General features: G+C 45.0%; 1 protein-coding gene and 1 pseudogene across 1 annotated transcript; both read right to left on the reverse strand.

Moving 5' to 3' along the window:
* Positions 1-25,382, reverse strand: part of LOC140851044 (agamous-like MADS-box protein MADS1) — an 84,917-nt pseudogene that overhangs the window by 48,790 nt on the left and 10,745 nt on the right.
* LOC105050621 (glucose-1-phosphate adenylyltransferase small subunit, chloroplastic/amyloplastic) lies at positions 12,961-21,215 on the reverse strand. Its single transcript, XM_010930707.4, has 9 exons — positions 20,830-21,215; positions 17,193-17,489; positions 15,566-15,835; positions 15,229-15,408; positions 14,644-14,747; positions 14,408-14,519; positions 13,834-13,932; positions 13,546-13,665; positions 12,961-13,316 (listed from the first exon to the last, which is right to left on the reverse strand). Exons 1-9 carry the CDS (start codon positions 21,130-21,132, stop codon positions 13,200-13,202), a joined length of 1,602 nt encoding a protein of 533 aa, XP_010929009.1. The 5' UTR covers positions 21,133-21,215; the 3' UTR covers positions 12,961-13,199.

Below are 25,382 nucleotides of genomic sequence, written 5' to 3' on the forward strand. Positions count from 1 at the left end.
CTCTGAAGGCAAAAGACCTCGACCAATGTGGCCCGATCGCTGAATCTACGGCTCGATCGTCAGTCGCCGAATCTATGACTCGATCGTCGATCGTCGAATCTATGGCTCGATCGTCGATCACCGAACCGACGGCCTCGACCTCTGAAGGCAAAAGGTCTCGACCAACACGGCTCGACTGTCGAATCTACGGCTCGATCGTCGATCGCCGAACCGATGGCTCAACCGTCGAATCTACGGCTCGATCGTCGATCGCCAAACCGATGGCTCGATCGTCGAATCTACGTCTCCTTCGTCGAATCTATGGATCGATCGTCGATCGTCGAATCTACGGCTCGATCGCCGATCGTCAAACCGATGGCCTCGGCCTCTGAAGGCAAAAGGCCTCAACCAACACGGCTCGACTGTCGAATCTACGGCTCGATCGTCGATCGCCGAACCGACGGCTCAACCGCCGAATCTACGGCTCAATCATCGATCGTCGAACCGACGGCTCGATCGTCGAATCTACGTCTCGATCGTTGAATCTACATGGAATCTACGTCTCCTTCGCCGAATCTACGGCTCCATCGTCGAATCTACGATGGCCTTGGCCTCTAAAGGCAAAGGGCCTCGACCAACGCGGCTGGCTAACTTACCCACTTAGCTTTGACTAAGAAGGATAAAACACCAGGATGACCGCAGTCGCGCTCGCGACATGCCGACTTGGTTACGACCGGTCGAAGGATATTCGGCTTGCCATCGTTTATCATGCACCGCGACGTACCTGCCCGACCAAGGTCCGGACAATGAGTATTCGACTTGCGACATACCGACTTGGTCACGACCGGTCGAAGGATATTCGGCTTGCCACCGTTTATCACACGTCCTGACGTGCACGTCCGACCAAGGACCAGACAACGAATATTCGACTTATCATCGTTATCCTATCCGAATACGTCGGACACTACTCGACTATCAGATTCTATGACAAAGATCGAAGGGGCGGAATATCTACGACGATCTCCGCCTCTGAAGGCAAAGGGCATCGACCAACGCGGCTGGCTAACTTGCCTACTTAGCTTCGACTAAGAAGAGCAAAATGCCAAGACGACCGCGGTCGCCCTCGCGATATACCAACTTGGTCACGACCGGTCGAAGGATATTCGGCTTACCATCGTTTATCATACGTCCCGACGTGCTACGCCCGACCAAGGGCCGAACAACGGATATTCGACTTGTTATCGTTATCCTATCCGAATACATCGGACGTCACTCAACTATCAGACTCTACGGAATGATCGCGCCAACGTGCTACGCCCGACTAGGGGCCGGACAATGGATGTTCGACTTGTCGTCGTTATCCTATCCGGATATGTCGAACGCTACTCGACTATCGGATACGCCAGGATGACTCTCGACCATCGGATCTTATGCAATCTGTACGACAGTCAGGATGCTGACCTACGATCGGGGCTTGCACTGCCCTTAGCACGGTGCACGCCACTGACTACTTTGATCGGCTACGCTGGATCATACCGAACGTCCTAACGAGGTATGTCGGAGCTACAACCTATACTCTCGGGGATGGCTCGGTAAATCAAACACTTTGAACCGTACGCGGAAAAAAATTTGAAAAGTCTTTGATTTCATTTAGTTGAAGTGACTTACAAAATTGGGCTGAAGCTCGATTACAAAATAGGACCGGAGCCCGATTACAAATATCAAAGACGAAACAAAAAACAAAAGAATACAAAAGTGACGGAGCGGACACTCCGACTATTCGTCGGAGTCAACTTCTTGCACCAAGGAGAGTTCGGGAGTAACCGGTGTGCCCGCTCGGGTCGGGGTGGGACCGGAGGTTGGAGCCGCCTCACCTTCGGTAACTCGTCCCGTCGGCAGTGGGTCGGCCTCCTCCTCTGCGGCTTGGTCTTCCGACTCTGAAGGGACGATGCCGCTCAGGTCGAGCTTCAGGTGCAGACTCTGAATCGCATCCCGAGCGTCCTCGTACCCCACCCGATAGGAGGCGAAGCTGCTCTCGAGAAGCTCCTCCCGGTACTCGTCCGAGCCACGGAAGTCCTCCACCGCCCGGCTCAGTGCCTTTTTGGCCGACTCTGCCTCTGCCTTCACTATGTCGGTGTTGGCTTGGGCGAAGGACAAGTTCTCCTCGGCCTTAGTCAGGTTCTCTAGGCTAACCCGAAGCTGTTCGCGCTTGGCCTCGAGCTCCCTGACGAATCCATCTCGCTCACGCCGCAGCCGATGGACGGAGCGGGTCTTGCGCTGAACCTGCTCGCGAGCCGACTGAAGTTCGGCCTTCGAGGCGGCTAGGTCGTTGGTGAGTCGGGAGATCTCCTCCTCGAGCCTAGCCTCACGGTCACCCGACAACTTCAGCTGGTCCACCAGCATCGCCTTCTCAGCTTCGACGGTTTTGGCCCTGTTCTTCCAGGCCGTCCGGACGTCGCCGAACCTCCGGTACCCGACCTCCAGCTTGGACATGTTGTAGATCAGTTGCAAGTAGAAGGTCGATCGTCAGAAAAATGAAATGATGAAAATAACAATGAAGAGGAGAGAAAAAGAAGAAGAGCTCACCTAGATCATGGTCGGATAAAAAGAAGAAAGCATGTCGGACACCGGCCAACCCTTCAAGAGCTCTCGATCGGTCGGGAGAACGGTTGCCTGACACAACCTCCTGGCCAAGTCATGGTTGGCCAGGGCCGAGCTCCCTCAGGGACTCGAACGTCGGACGATGCGATGCGACCCGCCGACCTCGAGTCGTCCACCTGCGCCATCGGAGCCTTCTCCCGATCTGTCGCCCAGGCCCGAAGATTGGAGAGAGATGGGAAGCTCGAACTCGACTGAGTCCCTCCCAAGAGCGCGACGGGAGCCGCCGCATGTCGTTCGGGCTCACTTGTTTCGACCCGAACCTCTTCCACGAGCGAGGGAGCCGATGCTCCTTCGGCTGCCCCCTCTGCTGCCCCTTCCTCGGACGGTGCCTCGGGTGGCACCGCCAGCGCTGACAAGGCGATGACCGGCTCAGAGCCCGACATTCGTTCGGTGTCGGGCTGCGCTGCCACCATTGCAATGTCAGTCGGGGATGATATCTGAGGCCTCTTGGAAAGCCGCAAAGGTCCGATCCCAGGCGCTGGTCTCTTCCTCGCCGCATGCTGCCGAATGTCGGCATCTGTCAATCTCACTCTCGACGGCATGCCTGCAATTTCAACAAAAGATTAGCACAAGTTCGAAGATGGATGAAAAAATCAAAAGACGACCGACAGACCGAACAATACTTAAGCGGGGAACCGAACTCAGGCCGGCATCGTACAGAGCTTGCTCGGTGATGAGCTTCCTCTGCTTCGGCACCGACACATCCTTCAGTCGGTGAAAGTCCTCTCGGTCTCCAGCCTCCACCCGACTATTTTCGTTCGGCTGAGTCTGAGGGTCGCCCTAGCGAGAAGGAAACCCCCAAGGTAGCGGAGAAGAAGCAAAGAAAAATTGGTTCTTCCACCCGTGGATCGACGATGGAAGATCGGTGATGAACGAAAGATCCTTCCGGGGATTGAAGAACCACCACCCTCGGGCTTTCGGGTGGGGTTGGAGGATGAAGAACGCCCGGAAGAGGGAGATGCGGGGGAAAGTCGGCAAAAGCCGACACAACAAGGTGAAGCTGATTATCAACCGGACTGAGTTCGGCGCCAGTTGCGTCGGACAAAGTCCGTAATAATCCAAGACATTCCGGACGAACTCCAAAATCAGAAAGCGAAAACCTGTCCGAAGGTCCTCAACATAAAAGGCCACCTGGTCCGGAGGCGGGTTGTTAACCTGACCCTCAGCCTCAGGGGCGAAGAGTTCAAACTGCTCCGGGATACCATACTGCTCCTTGAGCCGTTCGACATTCGGTCTCGAAAGTGAAGAAGCCTCCACCTTCGGGGTCGATCGGGAATCATCGGTCGGGTTCTCCGACTGACTTCCATGAGGAGAGGTTCTAGCCATGACGCTCGGTCCAAAAAGGAGAACAAAAAGAAAAATGCCAAAGCAAAAAGGATGCAAGGAGACAAGACTGGAAAAAAACTTTGAGAAAAGCTTTCAAAGGAAGAGGACGGAGACAACTACCTGAAAATGGAGGACAATTCGATAAGGCCTCAGCGTCAGAAATGGATTTGCAGCAAAAAATGAAGTTTTGGATGTAAGTGGCCGCATATATATAAGGCCCTTCGACAGTCGAGATGAAAGCATGTCGAACGAGGGTTTCCCAGATGTCGACACGTGGCAGCGCCTGGGCCCTTTTGTCGGTCCGACGGTTCGACGCACCTGCCCCCAGATCAAGCCACGTCGCCTCCATCCACGTGAACGATTCCAGCCCAATAGCCTCCTGATATGTGGCGGAAAAATCGCGTCCCAAGGAGACGGTGGTTCTTGTTCTCAAGGAGGCGGCAGTTCGCGTTCTCAAGGAGATGGCGGTTTGCGTTCCCAATGGGACGTCTGACATCGGATCGTTCGTTGATACGATCGTCAGAGTCGGGGCATGACGTGATGGAAAACCACTCCTTTCACCCGAAGCCATCGCCCATGTGTTCACACAGGCCAACACGACATTTGACTTAGGAGTGGGGGAGGCAACTGTTGGGATATACCGACTGACCCCTGTACGCCGACTTACCCTCGGACCAGTCCGACCGACGCCCGACTCTACCGACCGGACCGACGGACGACTCCGACAATGACTGCCGACCATATCCGACCGAAGGTATGCCGGCCGAACAGACCCATACTGTTTCCGACCGATCGAGCGGTCGAACCTATATCACCGACTCACTGTCGGGGGTGGCAGCCAACGTCCGACTTTCACAAGGCACCAGATCAGCCGACGGTGTCTCCAAGTCACCACCCGACGACCCGGCAGCCGAATACCGACATACAGTCGGCCAGGCTATCCAAATGCCGTACAACCGCTATAGGCTGTTCTCTTGCCAAGGACATGCCGTACGACCGTCGTGGGGCGTTGTCCTGCTAAGGACATGGGTTAATGACCTGACAACCCACGTCGATTTGACAGCCCCCGACGATTTGACAACTTTCTGCACCATTTATAGTACCGGGCCACTCTGTCGGTAGGATGCCATGCGGAGTTGTGCCTCACGTCGGAGTTCGGGCAAAAGGTCCAAGTCGGCTCTCCGGCACTTGGAGTTGCTCGGCTCACGATACTGCTCGACTCTGATCGACGGTAGCCCGATCTCCAGCGGGATCATTGCTTCCGCTCCGTATATCAAGTTGAAGGGAGATTCCCCGGTTGGGACACGGGGCGTCGTTCGGTACGCCCATAGGACGAAATTCAGTTCTTCGACCCAGAGGCCTTTGGCTTCATTCAGTCGGGTCTTTAGTCCATGTAGAATAGTCCGATTGGTCACTTCGACTTCGTCGTTGGACTGTGGGTGCCCGACTGAGGTCAGCCGGTGCGTGATATGAAATCTCGCACAGAACTCCCGGAAGTTTCGGTTGTCGAATTGTTGTCCATTGTCGGTAATAATGGTGTGCGGTAGTCCGAACCTGAAGATGATGGACTTCTGGACGAAGTCTTCCACTCGGTGATCTGTGCCAGAGGTTCGACTTCTACCCACTTAGTAAAGTAGTCAATTGCGATGACTATGAACTTCCTTTGGCCAGACGCCAGAGGGAAAGGACCGAGTATGTCAATCTCCCACTGGGCGAAGGGCCACAGGGTGACAACGGGAGTCAGCTGGTTGGCGGGTCGGTGTTGTATGTTGGTGTACCTTTGGCATGGTTCGCACCTCCGAACCAACTCAGCCGCATCCTTCTTCATGGTGGACCAGTAGTAACCCTGTCGTAGGACTTTGTAGGCCAAGGATTTGCCCCCCAAGTGATTTCTGCAAATCCCTTCATACACTTCTCTGAACGCGTAGTCCGCATCAGTCGGTCCCAAACATCTGAGCAGGAGAAGGGAGAACGACCTTTTATAGAGTCGGCCGTCCATTATCACATATTGGGAGGCCGTCCATCGGAGTCGTTTGGCTTCCGTGGGGTCTTCAGGGTTGGTTCCGTCGGTCAGGTACTAAACGATCGGATCCATCCAGCTCGGCTCTGTCGCCAATTGTAGCACCTCCTCAGTCTTGTCGATGCTTGGTTGCTCGAGACTTTCTGCGAGTGTCCGGCCCAAAGTGCCGTAGTCGAATGTCGCGAGCCTGGAGAGTGCATCGACCCGAGCGTTCTCCGTCCTGGGAACGTGGGAGATCTCAAAATACTTGAGGTGTGTCACGAGATCTCTCACCTTCTGGAGATATTTTGTCATAGTCGGATCTCGCAGCTCAAAGTCACCTCTAACTTGCCCTACGATCAGTTGGGAGTTGGAGAAAACTCTGAGGCTATCGATCCCAAGCTCCTTCGCCATCCTCAAGCCAGCGAGGAGCGCCTCATACTCGACTTGATTGTTGGAGGTTTTAAAGTCGAATCAGAGAACGTACTCGGTGATCACTCCCTCCAAGTTGGTTAGTAGGAACCCAGCCCCGCTCCCTCGAGCATTGGAAGCTCCGTCGATGTGCAACACCCAGGTTGAATCGGGGTCATATTCGGAGGTTCCAGCCTCTTTGGGGCTCCCATCTTCCGACGCTCGGTTGGTCGTCGGGCACTCCGCAATAAAGTCGGTCAGAACCTGGGCTTTCAGAGCAGGTCGCGGTCGGTACTGAATATCGAACTTGCTCAGTCTCATAGCCCACTTCGCCAACCGCCCTGATGTGTCAGGACGGTGCAGGATCGCTCTCAGGGGTTGGTCGGTGAGAACTACGATAGCGTGCGCCTGGAAGTACGGACGGAGTCACTGTGCTAAAATGACCAGGGCAAATATCATTTTCTCTGCCTTCGAGTATCGAGTTTCGGCTTCGTGGAGCACTTTGCTGATGTAATATATTGGCTGGTGAACTCAGCTCTCGTTCTCTCGAACGAGCACCGAGCTAACTGCCTCTAGGGAGTAGCCAAGTAAAGATACAACGTTTTCCCGACCTCCGGCCTCACAAGCAGGGGCGGAGAAGTCAAATATTTCTTCAGTTCCTCGAAGGCCCGTCGGCACTCGTCCGATCACGAGAAGTGCTTTGCTTGTCTCAGGGTTTTGAAGAACGGGAGGCATCTCTCGACCGACCGAGAAATGAATCGGCTGAGCGCGATGATTCTTCCGTTGAGCTGCTGCACCTCTTTTTTGCTGTCCGGATGCCGCATGTCGACGATTGCTTTAATCTTCTTGGGATTGGCCTTGATTCCTCATTGTGAAACGAGGAATCCGAGGAACTTCTCCGAGGTCACTCTGAAGGCGCACTTAGTTGGGTTCAGCTTCATCCGATGTCGTCATAGAGTGCGGAAGGTTTCTTCGAGATCTTGCACGTGGTCTGAGGTTTGCGCACTCTTCACTAGCATGTCATCCACGTACACCTCCATGTTGCGCCCGATTTGATCTTTGAAGATCTTATTGACGAGTCGCTGGTAGGTAGCCCCAATATTCTTCAGACCGAAGGGCATTACTCTGTAGCAGTAAAGGCCCTTGGCGATCACGAAGGCCGTATGCTCCTCGTCCTCGGGCGCCATCCGGATCTGGTTTTATCCGACAAAGACATCCATGAAGCTGAGCAGTCGATAGCCGGATGTCGCATCCACTAGCTGGTCGATCTTCGGGAGTGGGAAGCTGTCCTTCGGGCAGGCCCGATTCAAGTCAGTATAGTCGATGCAGATTTTCCACTTCCCGTTGGCTTTCTTTATCATGATGACATTGGCGAGCCAATCGGGATACGTGGTCTCTCTGATGAAGCCCATCTCGAGTAGCTTGTCCACTTCTTCGTCGATGGCCTTCTATCTTTCGGGAGCAAAAGACCGCTTCTTCTGCCTCACTGGCCGCATGCCAGGGTTGATGTTGAGTCGGTGGGTCATTGTCTCCGGAGGGATGCCGGACATATCCGCTGCCGACCAAGCGAATACGTCGGCATTGGCTTTCAGCAGCTCTATGAGCTGTCGTCGCCCTGGGTCGGATAATTGCGATCCGACCCTGACCATCCATTCGGGAATTTCTGTTATTGGGATGGAAACTAGCTGCTCGACTGGTTCACCCCGTTCCTGCTCTTCCCGTTGATCCAGCTTGTCGATCGGCAGGGAATCCTCCCGTGCATCGCTCCGAGTCGAGATTTGGAAGCATCGTCGGGCGAGTTGTTGGTCCCCGCGCATTTCTCCAACTCCATTTTTAGTCGAAAATCGGACCAGCAGATTATATGTCGAGACTATCGCTCTGAAGGTGTTTAGTCCGGGTCTTCCAAGTATGGCGTTGTAAGCTGAAGACACTTGGACGACCATGAAAGTTAAGTGGGCGGTGCTTTGTCGTGGTTCGGTTCCGGCTGTCACGGGAAGAGTAATTTCTCCTTCCACCGTGACGGCTTCCCCAGCGAAACCTACCAGGGGCGTGGAGACTCTTTCAAGCCGATCAGCCGACAGTCGCATTCGGGAGAAAGTCGAGTAGAACAAAATATTGGTCGAACTTCTATTATCGACAAGAATTCTTTTTACATCATAATTAGCTATTATTGTCGAGACAACGACAGCGTCATCATGGGGAGTTTGGATTCCTCGAGCATCTTCATCCGTGAAGGTGATTACATTATCCTGGCGCAGTTTTTTCGTCGACTCCCCTGTAGCAGTCGTCCCCCGATCCGCTCGTTTGGAGATCATGTTGATGATCCCTGCTGTTGGTTGGTTGTTCGTCGCTTTCTCAGTCGATTGGGGTCGTCGGTCGGGGACGGGTCGAGTCGGCGGGTTCTGTCGAAATTTGCCGAGGTACCCTCGTCGTATGAGGGCCTCAATCTCATTTTTGAGCTGGATGCACTGCTCCGTGTTGTGGCCCCGATGAAATCGACAGTATTTTCGTCGGTCGAGGCCCTTTGCCTTCAAAGGCGGAGGCCGTCGCAGATATTCTTCCCCTTCGATTTCCATCAAAATCTACGCACGAGGAGCAGAGAGAGGGGTATAGGAATCATACCTTGGATGTGTCGGCCTCGGACTCCACCGTCGAGGTGATCTCGGGCTCCGTCGTTTGGGTGAGACATGTCTGTTGGTCGGGGGCCTGCTAGACTCGACAGGAGCCCGACCTTTCCTTCGCTTCTCCTTCGGGCCCTTGGCCTCAGTCAGGCGTCGATCGGAAGCTCCCTCATCTGCGCGCATGTATTTGTACGCGCGCTCCAGCAGTTCAGCATATGTCCGGGGGAGGGTCTTATCCAAGGAGTACGTGAATCGAGATCCCCTTAGCCCCCTCTTCATGGCTGAGATAGCCATGTCTTCGTTGAGGTTCCGAACCTCGAGCGTAGCCATGTTGAATCGCGTCACGAAGTGTCGGAGTGTCTCGTTTTCTCCCTGCTTGAGGGAAAAAAGGTTGTCGGAGGTCCGTGGGGGCTTCCGGCTAATGCTGAAGTGGGCCACAAAAGCATGTTCGAGTTGTCCAAAGGAGTGGATGCTTCTTGAGCGGAGGCTGGAGTACCAGACCCTGGCGGCCTTGCGAAGTGTGGCGGGGAAGCCAATGCAGAGAAGGACATCGGTCGCCCCTTGGATCGTCATGAGAGCCTTGTAGCTCTCCAGATGGTCAACTGGGTTGGTGGAGCCGTCATAGAGCTCCACATGGGGCATTTTGAACCGACTAGGGATCGGTTCGTCGAGGATGAGTCGGGAGAGAGGTTGGGCGGTCTGAAAGTCGACGTCGTTCGAGGACTTCCGTCCATCCACCTGCAGCTGGGCGAGTCGACGGTCGATTTATTCGAACCTACGTTCGTAGTCGTCGGTCCGTCGATGCTGAGAGACCTCGGGAGTGGAGTCTCCCGATGAATCTGAGAGGGAGGCGGATGGCGTCCGCGGCCGCTTCTCCTTTTTTGCTCGTTCCAGCTGGGAAGGAGACGGTCGTCAGGACTGGTGGGCATCATGCCGTGTCCGCCTTCCCCCCCCGGTGGGAGTGCCGTGACGGCTGCTCCTGGGGAGGGGATGGAGACCAGCGCAGGCGTCGGCGGCTGCTCCTGGAGGGCATCGGGTGTGCCGCCGGTTGCTCTACCAGCGAGTGTGGCAACCGGATTGGTTGTTGTTGAAGGCTCTTGACCGCGTCAGTCAGCACGGTCATCTGCCGTACGATCGTCGCGATCTGTGCCTCCGTGGTCACCACGGGATGCGGAGAGCTAGGTTCCGCCATGGAGGGCGGAGGAGAGGCCTCTTCCCAGCGGGAAGAGTGCCTTGCCGATCCCGTGGCCCTCGATCGCTGAGCTCTGGTTCTTGTCATCTCGAAAGGATGTTTCGAATTCTGTGGGGGTCGTGATCTCTGTCGCCGCCCCTCTACCTAGCGCGCCAAACCTGTTGCGGCCAATCCCCTCGCCGTCTGATCGCCGGGAACGAGCACCTGCAAAAAAAGTCTGCACTGACCGGAGGTGACTCCGGCGGGACCCTCCGATGGTCAAGTCAGAGAGGAGACTAGGCAATAGTAGAAAAGAATCAAGGAGCTCAGCCAGAGAGAGAGAGGGAGAGTAAGCCCAAGGGTTTCGAAGGGACCTCCTGTAGCACTGTTGCCTTCTCCGTTTTATAGTAGAGCGCGGCATGGCGCCGTCATTAATGGCGCAAACAATGGGAGAGTTGTCAAATCGTCGGAGGCTGTCAGGGTCGCCGTGGGACTGTCAAATCACCGTGGGGCTGTCAAATCACTAGGGTTGACCCATGTCTTAGGTGGGCAATATCCCAGACGGCTACGCCGCATGCCTTTGTCAGGGCGGCGGCCCTCAGTAGCCGTACGGTGTTCGGAGGAGCCGACCGACTGTACGTTGGCGTCTGGTTGTGGAATGCTGGGTGAAAACCCAGGGACTCTCCGACGGTCAGTCGGGCGTGTTGCGGGAGTCGGATATCAGGCTCCGCGGTTCGGTCAGTCGGGAACGGAGAGGGTCTGCCCGACCGACGTATACTCGGTCGGACGGTGTCGGCAGTCGTCGGTCAGTAGAGTCGGGCACCGATCAGGCGGACCCGATGGTGAGTCGGCGTGTGTGGGACCGGTCGGTATATCCCAACAGAAGGTTTTGTAATGCAGGATCATTAGTTATAGATATAGAAGACTATTAGGGTTGAAAATTTGACACGTTTTTGATATTATCAACATATATAAAAAAATTTTGTAATGGAGGATCGTTAGTTATAGACGTAGAAGAAGATGAGTTGAAACTTTGACGCGACTCTAGATGTAGGAAAAATCCCTTGTGATGGAGGATCATTAATTCTAGACGTAGAAGATGCATGAGAGGAGTTCTCTATTACCTCTTTGGGTTGAAAGTTCGACACGCTTTCGATGAAGTCTTCGTTCTACGCATAAGAAAAATCTTGTGTCGACGGAGGACCATTGTTTTGACGTAGAAGACGGGACGAGGTCTCTACCTCTCTTTGGGTTGAAAATTCAACAGGCTTATGAGATCTCCCACAACAGTATATAAGAGCAAGGGATGGAGATTGGAAGGGCATCAGATACGAGAATGGAGAAGAGAAGTGCTTGCATGGTGGTGTTTCTTTTGGTGCTCATTGCTTGTTCGGTTGAAGGAGTCATGCCCCTTCATACCATCCATGGTACGGACTTGCTCTTCCATCTTCTCTCCCTTTTTTATGTATCGTTCTTGTGCTGGGAGGAGAAAACATCCTGGATGTCTCCCAAGGGACTAAAAGAACACGGAAACCACATCCCTTCCTCCTATGGCACCCAGGACCAAGAAGACAATTTTGATATTACCCTCCAAATAAATCGAAACGCATCAACAAATAGAATTTGCGCATAAAAGCTACTGGTAAAAAATGCAGTTCCTTTTTTTTCTTTTTTGTTTTAATTTTAAGAAAGCATAGTTTCTAAAGGGCCTATTCGTCATATTTTTTTGTGTTTTTGTTTGTTACACCAAATAGGGAAATATCTCATTCATATTGATGTTTTTGTTCCTTGAGAAAGATATTGACGCTGGGGATAGAACTTGTGCAAAGCTTTTGCTTGTCCTAACTTCATTTTTTTGAAAGTAGTAAATCTTTGTTACCAAAGGCTCTAAAAGTTTTTAAAATAATATGAGAAAGCAAAAGAATTTCATAGTATATGTTCCTCTGTCTAGTTTATTTTTCTTCTTGAATTTCTGATAACATAAAATGTTTCAATACCAAAACGGGTCCTAAAGTTTTAACTAGCTTTGTTTTAACCCAGAGGATTGCCTTTTGTTTCCTGCTTAGCCTCTTATAAAGTATCACGGAGTCGACAATCCTTCGTACCTTGTTGCCTAAACCTTCCATACAAATTACATTGGTGGTTTGCAGGTCCCGGTGGGCTAAAATTACAATTAGGCGGGAGAACATTGCTTCGCTATGACCCCGGTAATGGAGTTCCTTCTCCGAAAGCAAACCAACATGATCATGGCCGTCAAGGCTAAAGAAGAGAATAGCAAGTTGGCTGTAGCAATCAGTCAACCACAGCATGGATTTATGGAGCGCATAGGTCAACATTTAATAGGACCCAGCAGTTGTAGCTTTTTTTTTTTTTTTTTTTTTTGGTAACAACATTTGTAGCTGGATTACGAGCACTACTCCGCAACCAAAAGGTCCAAAGCTAATAAAAGAAAACAAATATCATAATAATTTTTATGATGATTTTTCAGTGATGGCGTGGTGATTGCATGTTTTGAGAATAACAGTGGACAGGCTTTTATTTTTTTACATTATACATATTTTTGGTTAAGAGTCAAACTCATATCCTGGGTTCGTCTTTGGCTCAACGCTAGTGGCAAGTGCTACCATCACTGGAAGTGATCGTCTAAATATATTTAATTGACAAGTTAGCGCTAATAAATTTAATAAATCATGGTAGCTCATAGGGCTCCCCAAATATCCAAGGCCCTCCACAAGTAACAGCAAGAATCCAGATATCGACCCAGAATAGAACCTTATCCAAGACATTAATCGTGAGGAAAATGTATTTGCTTCGATACAGGAAATGTCCTTGCTAGGGATCTTCCACTAAAGTACCTTACACCACAAAACAACTACAACAACAACAACACTAAGGGAAAAAAAAAAAAAAAAGAGGGGGGGGGGGAGAGAAAAAGAAAGAGAGAGAAAAAAGAAAAAGATATTGCGCTCTTCACCATGAGGGTGAACAAAGAGTTACTCCATCATATTCATGATCCTGATGTTTGAAGGTTCTATATGACCGTTCCACTAGGGATCAAAGCATCATTAATTACCGTGACAATACCACTCTTAATAAAGTATCCATCCGTCTCCCTTGCTGCTTCTTGCACATTATCGCTGTTGATGATCTGGAATACCAATCAACTGTTAGAAGGACACACATATCCCACCAACCAATCAAACCAAATTTACATGCATGAATGATGTGAACATATTTGGCCACATAATGTATATTACACGAGTACTAAATGTGATGTCTTTCAATGAGAATATTAATAAATTTTCAATGCATCATTTCCAAATCCATTAATGATAAAAATGAAGAAAACCTAGCAGAGGTGAGCGCAGCAGGACTACCTTGACATTCTCTCCAATACGAGCATTCTTGTCTACAATGGCTCTTTTGATGTGAGAATTCTTTCCGATGCCAACTGGAACGCTACCTTTGGCAGCCAGGAACCTCTTTTCTTGATCCGTCTGACAGCATAATACATCACATTTATTATCATGGTAGAACAACCTTTTTTTTTTTTTTAATAAGGAGAACAACCTTATTCAAAGATAAAAACTGGTGGACATCTATCTTTCTGGATATCATTCGATAACAACTTGCTTGGGTTTCATATTTTTCAAATGCAAAATTACCTCATAATAATCTGCTCCCATCAGTAACGAGTCTTCTATGACTGCACCTTCAGAAATACAAGAACGGAGCCCAACTACAGAATGGTGAATCTTGCAGTTCTGCAAATACATTAGTAAAAGAATATCAGAAATGTTTATTAAGAATCTCATCTTTTGCCGAAATTATTAGCCTATGCAGGAAAATCGTGCAAAGAGAACAAAAAATCACAGAAGAAGCCATAATTTGGCAGGCTTTTTGGAGGCAGAACTGAAAAATAACAGTGGATAGCACAAAAATAAATAATGATGCTCATCAGGAAAATATCCAGCAAACTAGATGTGCAATCTTATAAATCATTACTGAAAACTTCAGGTTGTTTGAATCTTCAGAAGTTCCATGTAACGAGAGATGGATATCTAGACTCTAGATATCAGAAAAGAAAAAAAAATCAAGCGTCCTATGAGCATGGACAGTTTCATAGATGGGAAAAGATCCCAGCAGATATACTTCACTCTTGTTGTACATAGAGACAAGTTCAACCTCTGAGAAAAAAACAGCAAGTAGAAAATGTATATATACACAAAATTAACTTACTTTGATCACACATCCCTCACCAATAACACTATCTGTAACATCAGCATCAAGCATTTTTGAAGGTGGTAAATATCGAGGTTGTGTGTAAATTGGAGATGAACGATCATAAAAGCTGCACATATAGTTCAGATTCTACAATTATTGCTAGATCAAGAATTAATGAGCAGCGGAAGGAACATATTTTTTTAAGAATAAAAAACAGCAGTTCCTTCTCATCATCCTTCTAAGAAAAATACCTGAAATCCGGTACTGGCTTCTTAGTAATTCCCAGATTTGCATTATAAAATGCCTCAATGGTCCCGATGTCCTCCCAGTATCCATCATACAAATAAGCTTGTACCTATAATTTTACAAGGCATTTGTAAACTTAATACATAAAAACAACTGAAATTATGAAACTATTATCATCTTACTCTGTAATGTGACAAGTGAGAATCTCACTACTGTTGCATCCACTGCAACATCACCATATGGTATGCAATAAAGACATTTCCTTCTATGGAGGATCTTTAGAATTGTAAGTAAATCATATCAGTCTTCTTCTGTTGTTTAATGCATGCATTAAGAATTTGGAAACTAGTTGAAGATAATTTCCAGTAAAGAATGGTATTTTGATGTTGCAGTCATGCTTCAAGGATAATGATCTTAAAAGAACAAATCGAATATTGAGTAGATCTTAACAAATTTCAAATCAGTGCTGTTTTGAAGGCAATTTTTGATGTACTTTGTCTCTTTGATAACTTTCAACTTCCCAAGAAAAGAGTGTTTTAATCTTTTAGAAAATGATAAATTAGTAACTCACTTTAAAATATTAGGCATACCCTCATTCCAATGTTGGTAGCACCAGGAATTACTTCACTTCCAAAGTCATTGGCTCCTGGAAATTTTCCCCGTAATAGCTGCAACATTATGTCTTTGCTGATCACGTAGATGCCCATGCTGGCAATATATGGCATCTCTTTTGCTCTTTCCTCATCAAGGCCTAAAATGGTGGTGTCAACCTACAAGGTAAAGATTGTGAAACAAGTTCATTAAGATGCAATATGAATAAACTAACATGTTTATAACCTCGATTATGGATGCTGACTACATTAGAATGAACGTTTAACAACATATATGGCCTTAGGGACATCAGAAAGCTATTTAGGAAGTCCCTACCTTCATTGCCTTCAGCTTCTCCCCTTTTGGCTTCTCTGCAAATTCAATTATGCGTCCTTCTTCATCAATTTTCATTAGGCCAAAGGCAGTTGCACGCCTTTCATCCATTGGAAGTGCAGCCACTGTGATATCCGCATTTGTTTCTCTGTGTGCCTGGATAAACCTCTCATAGTCCATGCGGTACAAATGATCTCCAGCAAGAATAAGAAATTCCATAACATTGTGCTCCTCAAAAAGCCACAGATACTGCCTTACAGCATCCGCAGTACCCTGAAAAATACATTACAGGAGATTCCACCAAGTAAGAATTATTGAGGCTTAAGAAAAATGCTTTTACCATCATCTGGCAACCTAACAGGTTCGTAACTTAAAGGTCAGTTGTCGTCGTATAAGAAATCCATATTAGAGAATTTTCATGTGCAAATGCCACTCACTACATGCAATTGGTAGTTAATTGCATTTGTACAAAACAACAGGATTTTGGAGACTTCATTTAGCGATCTCTAAATATTTTTTTCCAATTGCTTTTATCATTTACTTCAAGTATTTGCACCAATTTCAAACTTCCAACTCGAAATATTAAAATCTACAAGATCGTACGTCTTATGGGGGACTGGCGCTTCAGGTAAGATTGTTCTTTACATCCATTCCAAACAGCAGATAGCATTCTGTTGCAGCTTAACCAAACCTTGAGCTAGGAAAAGAAGGAACATCAGGACTCACTCTCAGTTAATGACCTAATGACTTTTACCCAGCAGGCATGCTCTTGTCTGCAATTATCTGCAACTACTTGCCTAAAAAATCCAGAAATAACAAGAAGAACCGGGGCTTTGATTATGATGTTTCATGATCCATGAACTCAACGAACATTTATTTACTGGCATTATATAAAATAATGAAATATTAATATTCACCCTAAAGCCTGTAGACCGCTGGAAATAAAGCATCATCTACAGTAGTTTGAGGGAGGGAATTTTCTTGTTCAGAGTCTCTTTCCAAGAGAGGTTTGTGGTGGGAGATGATGCATAGCATCAATGTTTAGGATAGGGAAGCTTAAAATCCTCATTGTCTCATGTCTTCCATTAACAAAATTTGGACTGTTGCCTCTTGTGCGGCAAGTATACATATCGATCAAACAAATAGAATAATGGTGGCATTACTTGCTTAAAGAGGGTTTTACAGAATGAGAGAGCTTGTTGGAAACTTCACCACCTTAAAATTCTGATGATTCTCCCACCTTGAGGACCAGAGGCTATTTTTTTAATGTGATCATTACTTCATTATCAAAATCTTTATTACCTATCCAAGAAAAGTTAACTAAGAAAGGGATAGTTTATATCAATCCTCAACAGGCACCACTAGATTCTTGACATATACAGCATTTTGAACTTTTACTGCCAATGCAAAAAGAATTCTCACAATGAAGAAAACATGATCTTCTATAGTTCAGTACCATCATTAAATAACACAAATTACACCCATTATCAAAAGAAAGATGAGTATCCACCATCAAATTCCAAAAAATTCAACTTGGATGAATAGCATGTAGATCGTCGAGAATATAAAAAACATATTAAACATGGACACATAAAAGACTAAGAATAAAAGAATAATTCAAACAAATAACCTGAAACCAGTTCGGGTTCTCTGGACTCTGCTGAGCAGCGAGAACTTCCACGAAGCCTTCATTCTTGTATCCACCCATGTAACTTCCATAAGCTCGTGAAAGGTGGCGGTTGAGGGAAGCAGAATTGAATTGCGTCAGAACATAAATCTTTAAAATATTACTGTTCAAGCAGTTGCTGACAGGGATGTCTATCAGCCTGTAGTTGGCTCCTAATGGAACTGCTGGTTTGGCTCTCTTCTTTGTTAGAGGGTACAAACGGGTTCCAGCTCCACCTCCAAGTATAATTCCCAAAACACTCTATGGAAAAAAAGAGGACAGTCACACCCACTTTCCCAAAGATCAAGTTGATCAGCTATTAAACTAAAGTCAGAAACAAATAGAAAGTCAATATACAAAAAGAATGAGCACAACATACAGAGACAATGAAAACCATGTAAGGACTATGGGACATGCATGCAATCAAGTATAAAGCCATTTACTCCTGAGTATCCCTTAGCATCTGTAAATAAGCTCCTTCCTGGAAGCAAGTGATCTAGCTGAATTACGTGGAGTAAACATCAACTTCATGCAACCAGGAGCAAGCTCAAGTTACTGAGATATGAGATTGCACAAATCAACAGGAATGGCCCTCCAACTTTTTTCCTTTCTTTCTTTTTCCCTTTGAGGAATACAATGGGGATGCCACCACCGGGATTCAACACAGGACCTCTCCCAAATGAAAAGGATACCAACTAACATAGGCTGGTTGGCCCTTCAACATGAAATTGACTCCCTCATCATCTGTCTTTTTAATTTGTACAAGAGAGCTAGAGAGAAATAACCGCTTCTTCTTCCACTATCATGTATCATCTCTAGAGGTCATCAGCCATATTTTCTTCTTGAGAGACTGGTCTTTGCACCTCAGTTTTGCTGCTCTTGATAAAGTCTCCTGTTATTTTATTAGTGGGGGTGGATTTTAAATTTCGATTTTGAAAATGCAATGGAGTGTTGAATGCAGGCTAACTGGCTTCTCATGATAATTATTTCTAGTCATTGCAGAAACACCATCCAAATATAGGAAGATGACAATGGGAAAGATCCATGAGATCAAAGAATATCCCTTAAAAACAAAAAGAACATTAAAAAAAAAAAAAGGACATGGGGTAGACTAGTGTAAAGGCATTAGTTTGTTACTTATTAGAGCCAGTTTTTGATTATATGAACTTTGCCTAAAACTTAGAACCCCCATCAAGTCCTATTAGTGTTGGACAAATGAATGTCATGGCATAATTCAAATAAGTAATCAAGCCATGTTGTGGTGCTCTGCATACCATAAGTATCATAATTCTCATCGACGTTGATGACCTTGAGAAGAGCCAAGCTAGAGGGATTCAAGTGAAGGAGATTGCTTTGATGTCTAAAATAGGCATATCAAGAGGTGTTGATCTTTATCAGGATGTAATTATGTACTTAAGCCCTTTCAATTGTGTGGTTTCTGAAAGTGACAGAGAGCAACCTATTGGCCCAGAAAGTATGCATCAAGCATTATAAAAATAAAAAGGAGGCGGAATGCTATCAGTATTTATGATTAATTAGGTCAGGTTAGGGCATTAGGCCCATTATGCTAGACTAATATACAACAGGAGGCGAAAAATCTAAGGATGGATGATGTCATTTATGGATGCTCCAAAGTTGAAAACATTAGCACTTAGGTTGCATTTGATGCATTGCCAGGCAATCTTAATCTGGATTACCTGATAATATGGATTATCTGCAATCTGGATAGATTGCCAGTAATATTGATTACTGTGTTTGGTACATGCAGGTAATGTTGCAGTAAAATTACTGAAAATCTTGATTATTATGTTTGATATAACAATCAGATAACTGCTAATGTAACATCAAATTTTCAAAATATCCTTAAATCAAATTTATTAAAAATCACACTCCATGCACAAAATTTTTAATTTTTCAAAATAAAAGAACAAAATATATTATATATTATATATTATAACATATATTATATATTATATTATATATACAATATATAATATAATATATTATTTTTTTCTTCCTTCTCCTTCCCCCGCATGCCACAACCCCCCCAACCCATGGCTGCTCCGCCCCCGGCCCCCAGCAGTTGCATCTCCGACACTGCCCTTGGTCGTTCGCACTACCCCCTGCACTGTCCCCTGGCCCTCCGGCGAACCCACACCCCACGTCCTCCACAGCCACCTTTATCGCAGCCTTCACCCACCTGCGTCGCCACCCTCACCCACGCCGTCGATCCCCTACACCCCACCCCCCACGGCCCCCCGACGCTGCCCCCTGGCCACTTATACCACCCACCGGCCGCTCGCGCTACCTCCACAGCCCCTCGGTGAGAGCTACACCACCATGCTCCATTTCTTTTTGAACGGCCAGCCGCTCACGTTGCCCTCGCAACCCCTCGGTGAGGGCTACGACGGTGGCCCGCCGATCGGCTGGTTTCAGACCGTCGCCGGCCGGATTTGTAGAGGAAGGCGCCGATTTTGGCCCCCCCCCCCCTTCCACTGCCCATCATAAGGAAGAAGACCGTGGAATTTTTTGAGAGTATTTTTGTCCAAAAGAAATATTGCAAGATTACCAAATATGTGGTAATCTGGATAGCCACCTCTCTCCAAAGTAATCTGCTTGGCAATCCAGATTGCCACTTAAAAAACATACCAAATGCAGTAATTTGATGGGCCCATGTTAAATTACCGGCAATCTATGTTAAACGCAACCATTGATGAACTTACTAAATCTGAGTCTGTTAAAATTTTGGAAATTGCTAGGCGGTTTTGATTCAAGATTTGGAGCACCAGAACATTTCGTTGAGTAGCCGACAGTGTTAATTGAGAAAATTACGCACTCTTGTATTGGAGGCACTATGAACAGCCCTTTTGATCAAGTCCATATTTATCAGAATCAACATTTGTGTGGTCATACTTGCAAGCCCGTTAAAAAAGTGCATTTCAAAATTGTACAGCTTATAACAAACTGTGTGATTTATGACAACTTGAAAATTAAATAGTTGAAAATGGTAGATAGGTCTTCCAGTAATTGAAAAAATTTGCCAGGCACATCATAAAACATTGTTCTCTAGTCTTGATGAATCCTTTGGTAATTCACACACTGTGGATGTGGACCAACAACTTTAAAATAGTGCAGAGTATAAACACAAACAAAACTCAACAAATCGACAAACTACACTAGAAAACCGCAGAACCAAAGTTCCTGGATTTTAAAGTTACTGCACTATAATGAAACACTTCCGGGTTAATCCTTCCCTTGGTAAGTATTCTGTTAGCATAGACTACATTAACGTCAAGAACGAATATTATATAATATATACCATTCGTGGAAAATTTAACATCTGATATCCCCAAAGATCAAACCATTAAATAAAAAGCAGCAATATAAAATCAAGAATAACCCTAGAAAATTATAAAAAAGCTGCTCTTTTCGCTCGAACAAGATTTGACGCTCCCCTTTTTAAGCTTTAACGCCAGCATTTCCAGCAAGTCGAGTAATTTCAGTATCAAAATTAAAGAACGTAACGAAGTCACTGAACTCAAACTAAAATCCTGATCATTCAGGATCTCACAGCCCCAATATTGAAAACAAACCAACTTACTCGACTGGCGTCAGGATCGAGACACGTCTGCGAGCTCCTCGAGTCCGTGACCGCCTTGGGGGAAACCAGAACCGGGGTCCTCCCCTCCGCGGCCGTTGTCCAGAGCCCAAGGGCGGCCTTGGAGAAGAGAGCCTCGCCGGAAAAGTGGAAAGAGGAAGAAAGGCCCCGGTTCGAGGAAGTTCTGAGGCAAAGTGGTAGATCGTTGGAGGTCCGATCGGGAGAGGGAGAAGGAGAGGGAGAGGTCGAAGGGGTTAGGATTCTCGAGGGCGAGATTCGTGATATCCCCATCGCAGCCATCGCCATGCGAGTGAGCTTGGAAGAGGGAACGCACGAAGCAATGGTTCCTTCTGGAGAGCTGGAAGCCACTCCAGTTCGGTACGATCACGATCCGGAAAGTAGTTCCCCTCACTCTCCTTAATACTACTCGTAAGAAGCTAAATTACAAAAAGACCCTTTCTTCTCTATTTTTCTAATTAAGAAAATATTATTAGCTAATATAATGACAAGATCAACAGCTTACATTTATCAGATGGTCTCCATTTAAAATTATATTTTAATAGTTTACTGAAATTGCAGGCGTTAGGGGTATTTAGGGATTTTAACTCTGTTAATATCTGGATACAGATGTAGCATAATATTATAAATAAATAATTTGCAATCACTCCCAACCGTACACGTGTCTCTTGGTTTCACTGTATCTCGGGTGACGTCTCAGTTTACTAAATCTTAATAAATATTATCTTAGCCATCAAAACCATGAAACCGTAGGCGTATCTTTAATTACTGTTTACAGTGACGTCATTCTTCGTACTCCCCACCACCTCGGCCTCGAGAGACTGAGATGGGTTCCACGTGGCACGTAGGGGACGGTGCACGGGAGATCTCAGTGATCGCTTCACGTGGTATGGGGCCCACTCCTCGTTTGGCTGGAACTTGGGTTCGGCGGACATGGACACCATGCACGGCGGACATGGGTCCATTGGAGTCATGCCGCATGTCATAAAATTCTGTAAGCCACAACGGACACCGGGGATCCAGCTCATAAGTGTGGGACCCAAACATAATGTTACTAACGGTTGATGGATGAGCTGCTTGTCTACCTCCAAACTCAGTGTAGTATTATTAAAGTATGGGTAAAGATTTTGAGAGTTTTCAAGTCATGCTAAATGTCATTATATAGTTTCGGACTCGTTGTCTTGATATAACTCATTTGACATAACTCATTTGACATGGTTGGAAAACTTTTAATATATCTACCTAAGTTGGAATGTATGACCGATTGATTTTAATGTCGAAGAGAGCAATGGAGTCAGTTTTACATGGTATCACCGATGCAACGAATATTTACTCCTATTGCTTTGTTGTTTTGATGATCGCAATTCTAATACATAGATAAGTAAGTGATAGGAATATTAATGATAAGAGTCTTTTAGGTTCGGTTTTTATGTCTTTATGTTTCAAGCATGCCCTAAAATAATTTATATGGGTTGAATTCAGATAATTCTAGTACCAACAGCATCGACCATGGTATGGCAACATGTAGAGCACAAAATATTATAAAAATATATATTTATTATTTATTTATGATTTTCTTCCTATATAAGATGTAGGATACTTAATAAACTGTTGAACCCATTATCTTACTTTTTCTTATTTTACAGATAGCAAGATATGGAGGTCGGCATATGATTTTAGGAGGGTGATTGGAGGCGAGGCTTGCTAGCATTTTGTATGGACATGGTTATTATGTTATGATTTTATGGATCTTACTTTTGTACTTGCTTCATTGTAACTTATCCTATAATTATCTATAATCAAATTGAAGGTTTGATAGTTGTTTCAATTTAAAAGTTGAGAAACTAATTTAATTTATGACTTCTGGATAAATTTTAGGCATGTTAAACTATCATTATAGGTTTGATCCATTTTAACTTTGTTCCACTATTTGTGAACATGGTTGATGTACAAGTTGATTGTCTTGCGTGCTTGTAGGGCCTATAAGCTTATAGTGATTGCCATCTCTTTGACTACCGTCGGGCTAGGCATAGTGTATAATAAACTTTGATTTCAAGATTTTTTTGGCCGTGTGAACCGACAAAGACAACAGTTGAACATTTTGGGATTTACAAGATCATCATGCAAGTATACGAATGGGCCATCTTATACTACAATTACCATATTGTACTTGGGTCTCTCAAGAGTGTTGACCCACATCTTATTATTCCCTTTTCTTTATGTAATTGAAGGGAGCTCAAATCCCATCAATTACTCAAGAATAAGCAATTCTAGTCGACCTATTGATCCCATTGGTTCTCAACAAAAAGGTTGGATGGCCCTCTTTCATTGTTCACTCTGCAAAGCAAACTCTAAACTATTTAATGATCATCTTTTGCTCGGCTAATCCTACTCCTGGCTTATTTGGAGATTAATCAATAGATCAATGGGAATGCACCAGCAAGGAAGGTTAACTCTTCGACTGCAATGATTAGAATGGAGGAAGAAAATGAACCACCTGAAGCCCACAATAGAAGCTTGGGATTCCTTTGTCCCTCCACTTTCACGGAGCGAAACGCAAGAATCTTTATTTCATAACCAATCTACACACCGTGAAAGAAAAAATTTTTATGCATCGATATAATAAAATTGATATGAAGTATACTATTCAATTATATTAGAGTACGTAGTCATTATTTTCTAACATGCATTTAATAACATATTTAATATCCATAATTCTATTTTTTCATTTAAAATTTTGAATAACAAAAATGCTCCTCATGTTCTGAAAAAATTATGACATTCTTTAGCTATATTATAACATCCTACGGTTAAATTATGACTTTCTGTACACAAAAAGTAATAATTTTTTTTTTTCAAAAATCATAAAGAGAGAAGGATATTTTTATCATTGAGAATTTACTAAATTTTTAAATAACAAAAATATCATTCCTTTCTTTATGATATCTTATAGCCGAATTATAAACAGAAAGTCATAATTTGATCGCAGGATGTCATAATATAGTCACAGGATGTCATAATTTTTTTAAAAGAGAAAGGATATTTTTATTATTCAAAATTTCAAATGAAAAAATGAGACTGTAAATATTAAATGAGGTGGAAAGCGGTGACTACATGGCCCAATCAATAGAGCATCACATGCGGTGTACAAAGAACTAGCTTAGAATCTCATGTGATGCACGGTATATAATTATTTTCTCAAATAATATTTTTATAAATTAAAATTTTAATATAATATAAAAGATATCATAGATGATATCAAATATTCGAAATAAAAATATAAACTCAGATATACGTATCCTTTTGTCTGGTTCAAAGTTTGTAGCATATCCAAGTCCCCTCATCTTCAACACTCTATGAGAGCTAGGCAATCCAAAAGGAGCTAAGCATCCCATATTTATTGATAGACAATAGATAGATTGATATACCATTTAGTTTAAATTTAAAGAATTGAAGTTAGGAAATAGGTATTCATACTGGTTAAGCCGTTCACTATTTATCATAATCAGTTGCAAAGTTCATAGGAAATCCATAATCAGCTATTACTATGCAATGATAAATTCGTTTAAAATTATCAAGAAATCTCTTTAATTTATGAATTTCTCAATAATATATATAGACAGCAGAAGCTAAAATCATCCATCATCAATTTTTTTTTCACTCAAAAGCATTTCAACAGATTGTGGACCTTAGTTCGGCGACATCATAAAAATCTATAATTTTGAAATATTCATAGTGCTGACAATAGTCTTTTAGGTTTCATTTTTAACACCAACAACAGTGTAAAAATATGAATAAAAATATAATAAAATAAAATAAAAACTTTCATTTGTATGGTTTTTGGTTAATGAAAAACTGCTGGAAGAATCAAAAAGCCATAAAAAATATAATCAAACATGCAAAAAAAAAAAATCTTGTTTGAGTAAAAAAAAATAAAAGATTAAAAAATTTCAATAGATATATCAATCAGACTCACCTGATATCTTGATTGCTCCATTGCACCAGTACATCCCTCGACATGCCATTCTCAAATACGATCAAAAACAGCTGGCAAGATGATAGCTCCTCTCCAGAATCCAAATCCCTGTGCTCCCCCTCTTCGACCTTCTCCTACTGCGAAGCACCCACCTCAGCTTAAATATTAATTAGATTAAATTATTTTAATAATATTTTTATATTATAATATTTGTAAATCTCTCTAACTTTTTTTATTAAAAAAATTATTTCTCTTCATTTCAAGAATAATAAATATATTTGATATATTTTATTTTTTTCTTTTCTCCTTCCCAACATCCATGCAACATCACATGCTGCCACCCCACACACATTTATTTGTCCCTACGGGTGAGAGGGTCCCCGAATTTTCCTCCACTCCCCTCTATTTTTTTTCCTTCTCTCCATCCCTTTCTCTCTCTCAAATTTTCTCCGACCCCTGTAGCGCATCCTCCCACGAGCTTCACTACTTCCTTTCCACCATCGCCATTGCCGTCCTTCTCACGAGAAGAAGGCCTAGGGATCCGCTCGATGTGGTCGCCAAG

The sequence above is a fragment of the Elaeis guineensis genome, chromosome 8, assembly GCF_000442705.2.
Source record: "Elaeis guineensis isolate ETL-2024a chromosome 8, EG11, whole genome shotgun sequence".
Lineage (NCBI taxonomy): Eukaryota > Viridiplantae > Streptophyta > Magnoliopsida > Arecales > Arecaceae > Elaeis > Elaeis guineensis.

What these genes read in the sequence shown, in the direction of transcription:
- LOC105050621 (XM_010930707.4), bottom strand. Translation starts at nt 21,132, where the DNA reads ATGGCGATGGCTGCGATGGGGATATCACGAATCTCGCCCTCGAGAATC. An exon ending in AGAACCCGAACTGGTTTCAG is followed by an intron (nt 15,836 to 17,192) that starts GTTATTTGTTTG and finishes TGTATTTTTCAG; the next exon opens with GGTACTGCGGATGCTGTAAG. An exon ending in TGGGAGCAGATTATTATGAG is followed by an intron (nt 13,666 to 13,833) that starts GTAATTTTGCAT and finishes TTATGCTGTCAG; the next exon opens with ACGGATCAAGAAAAGAGGTT.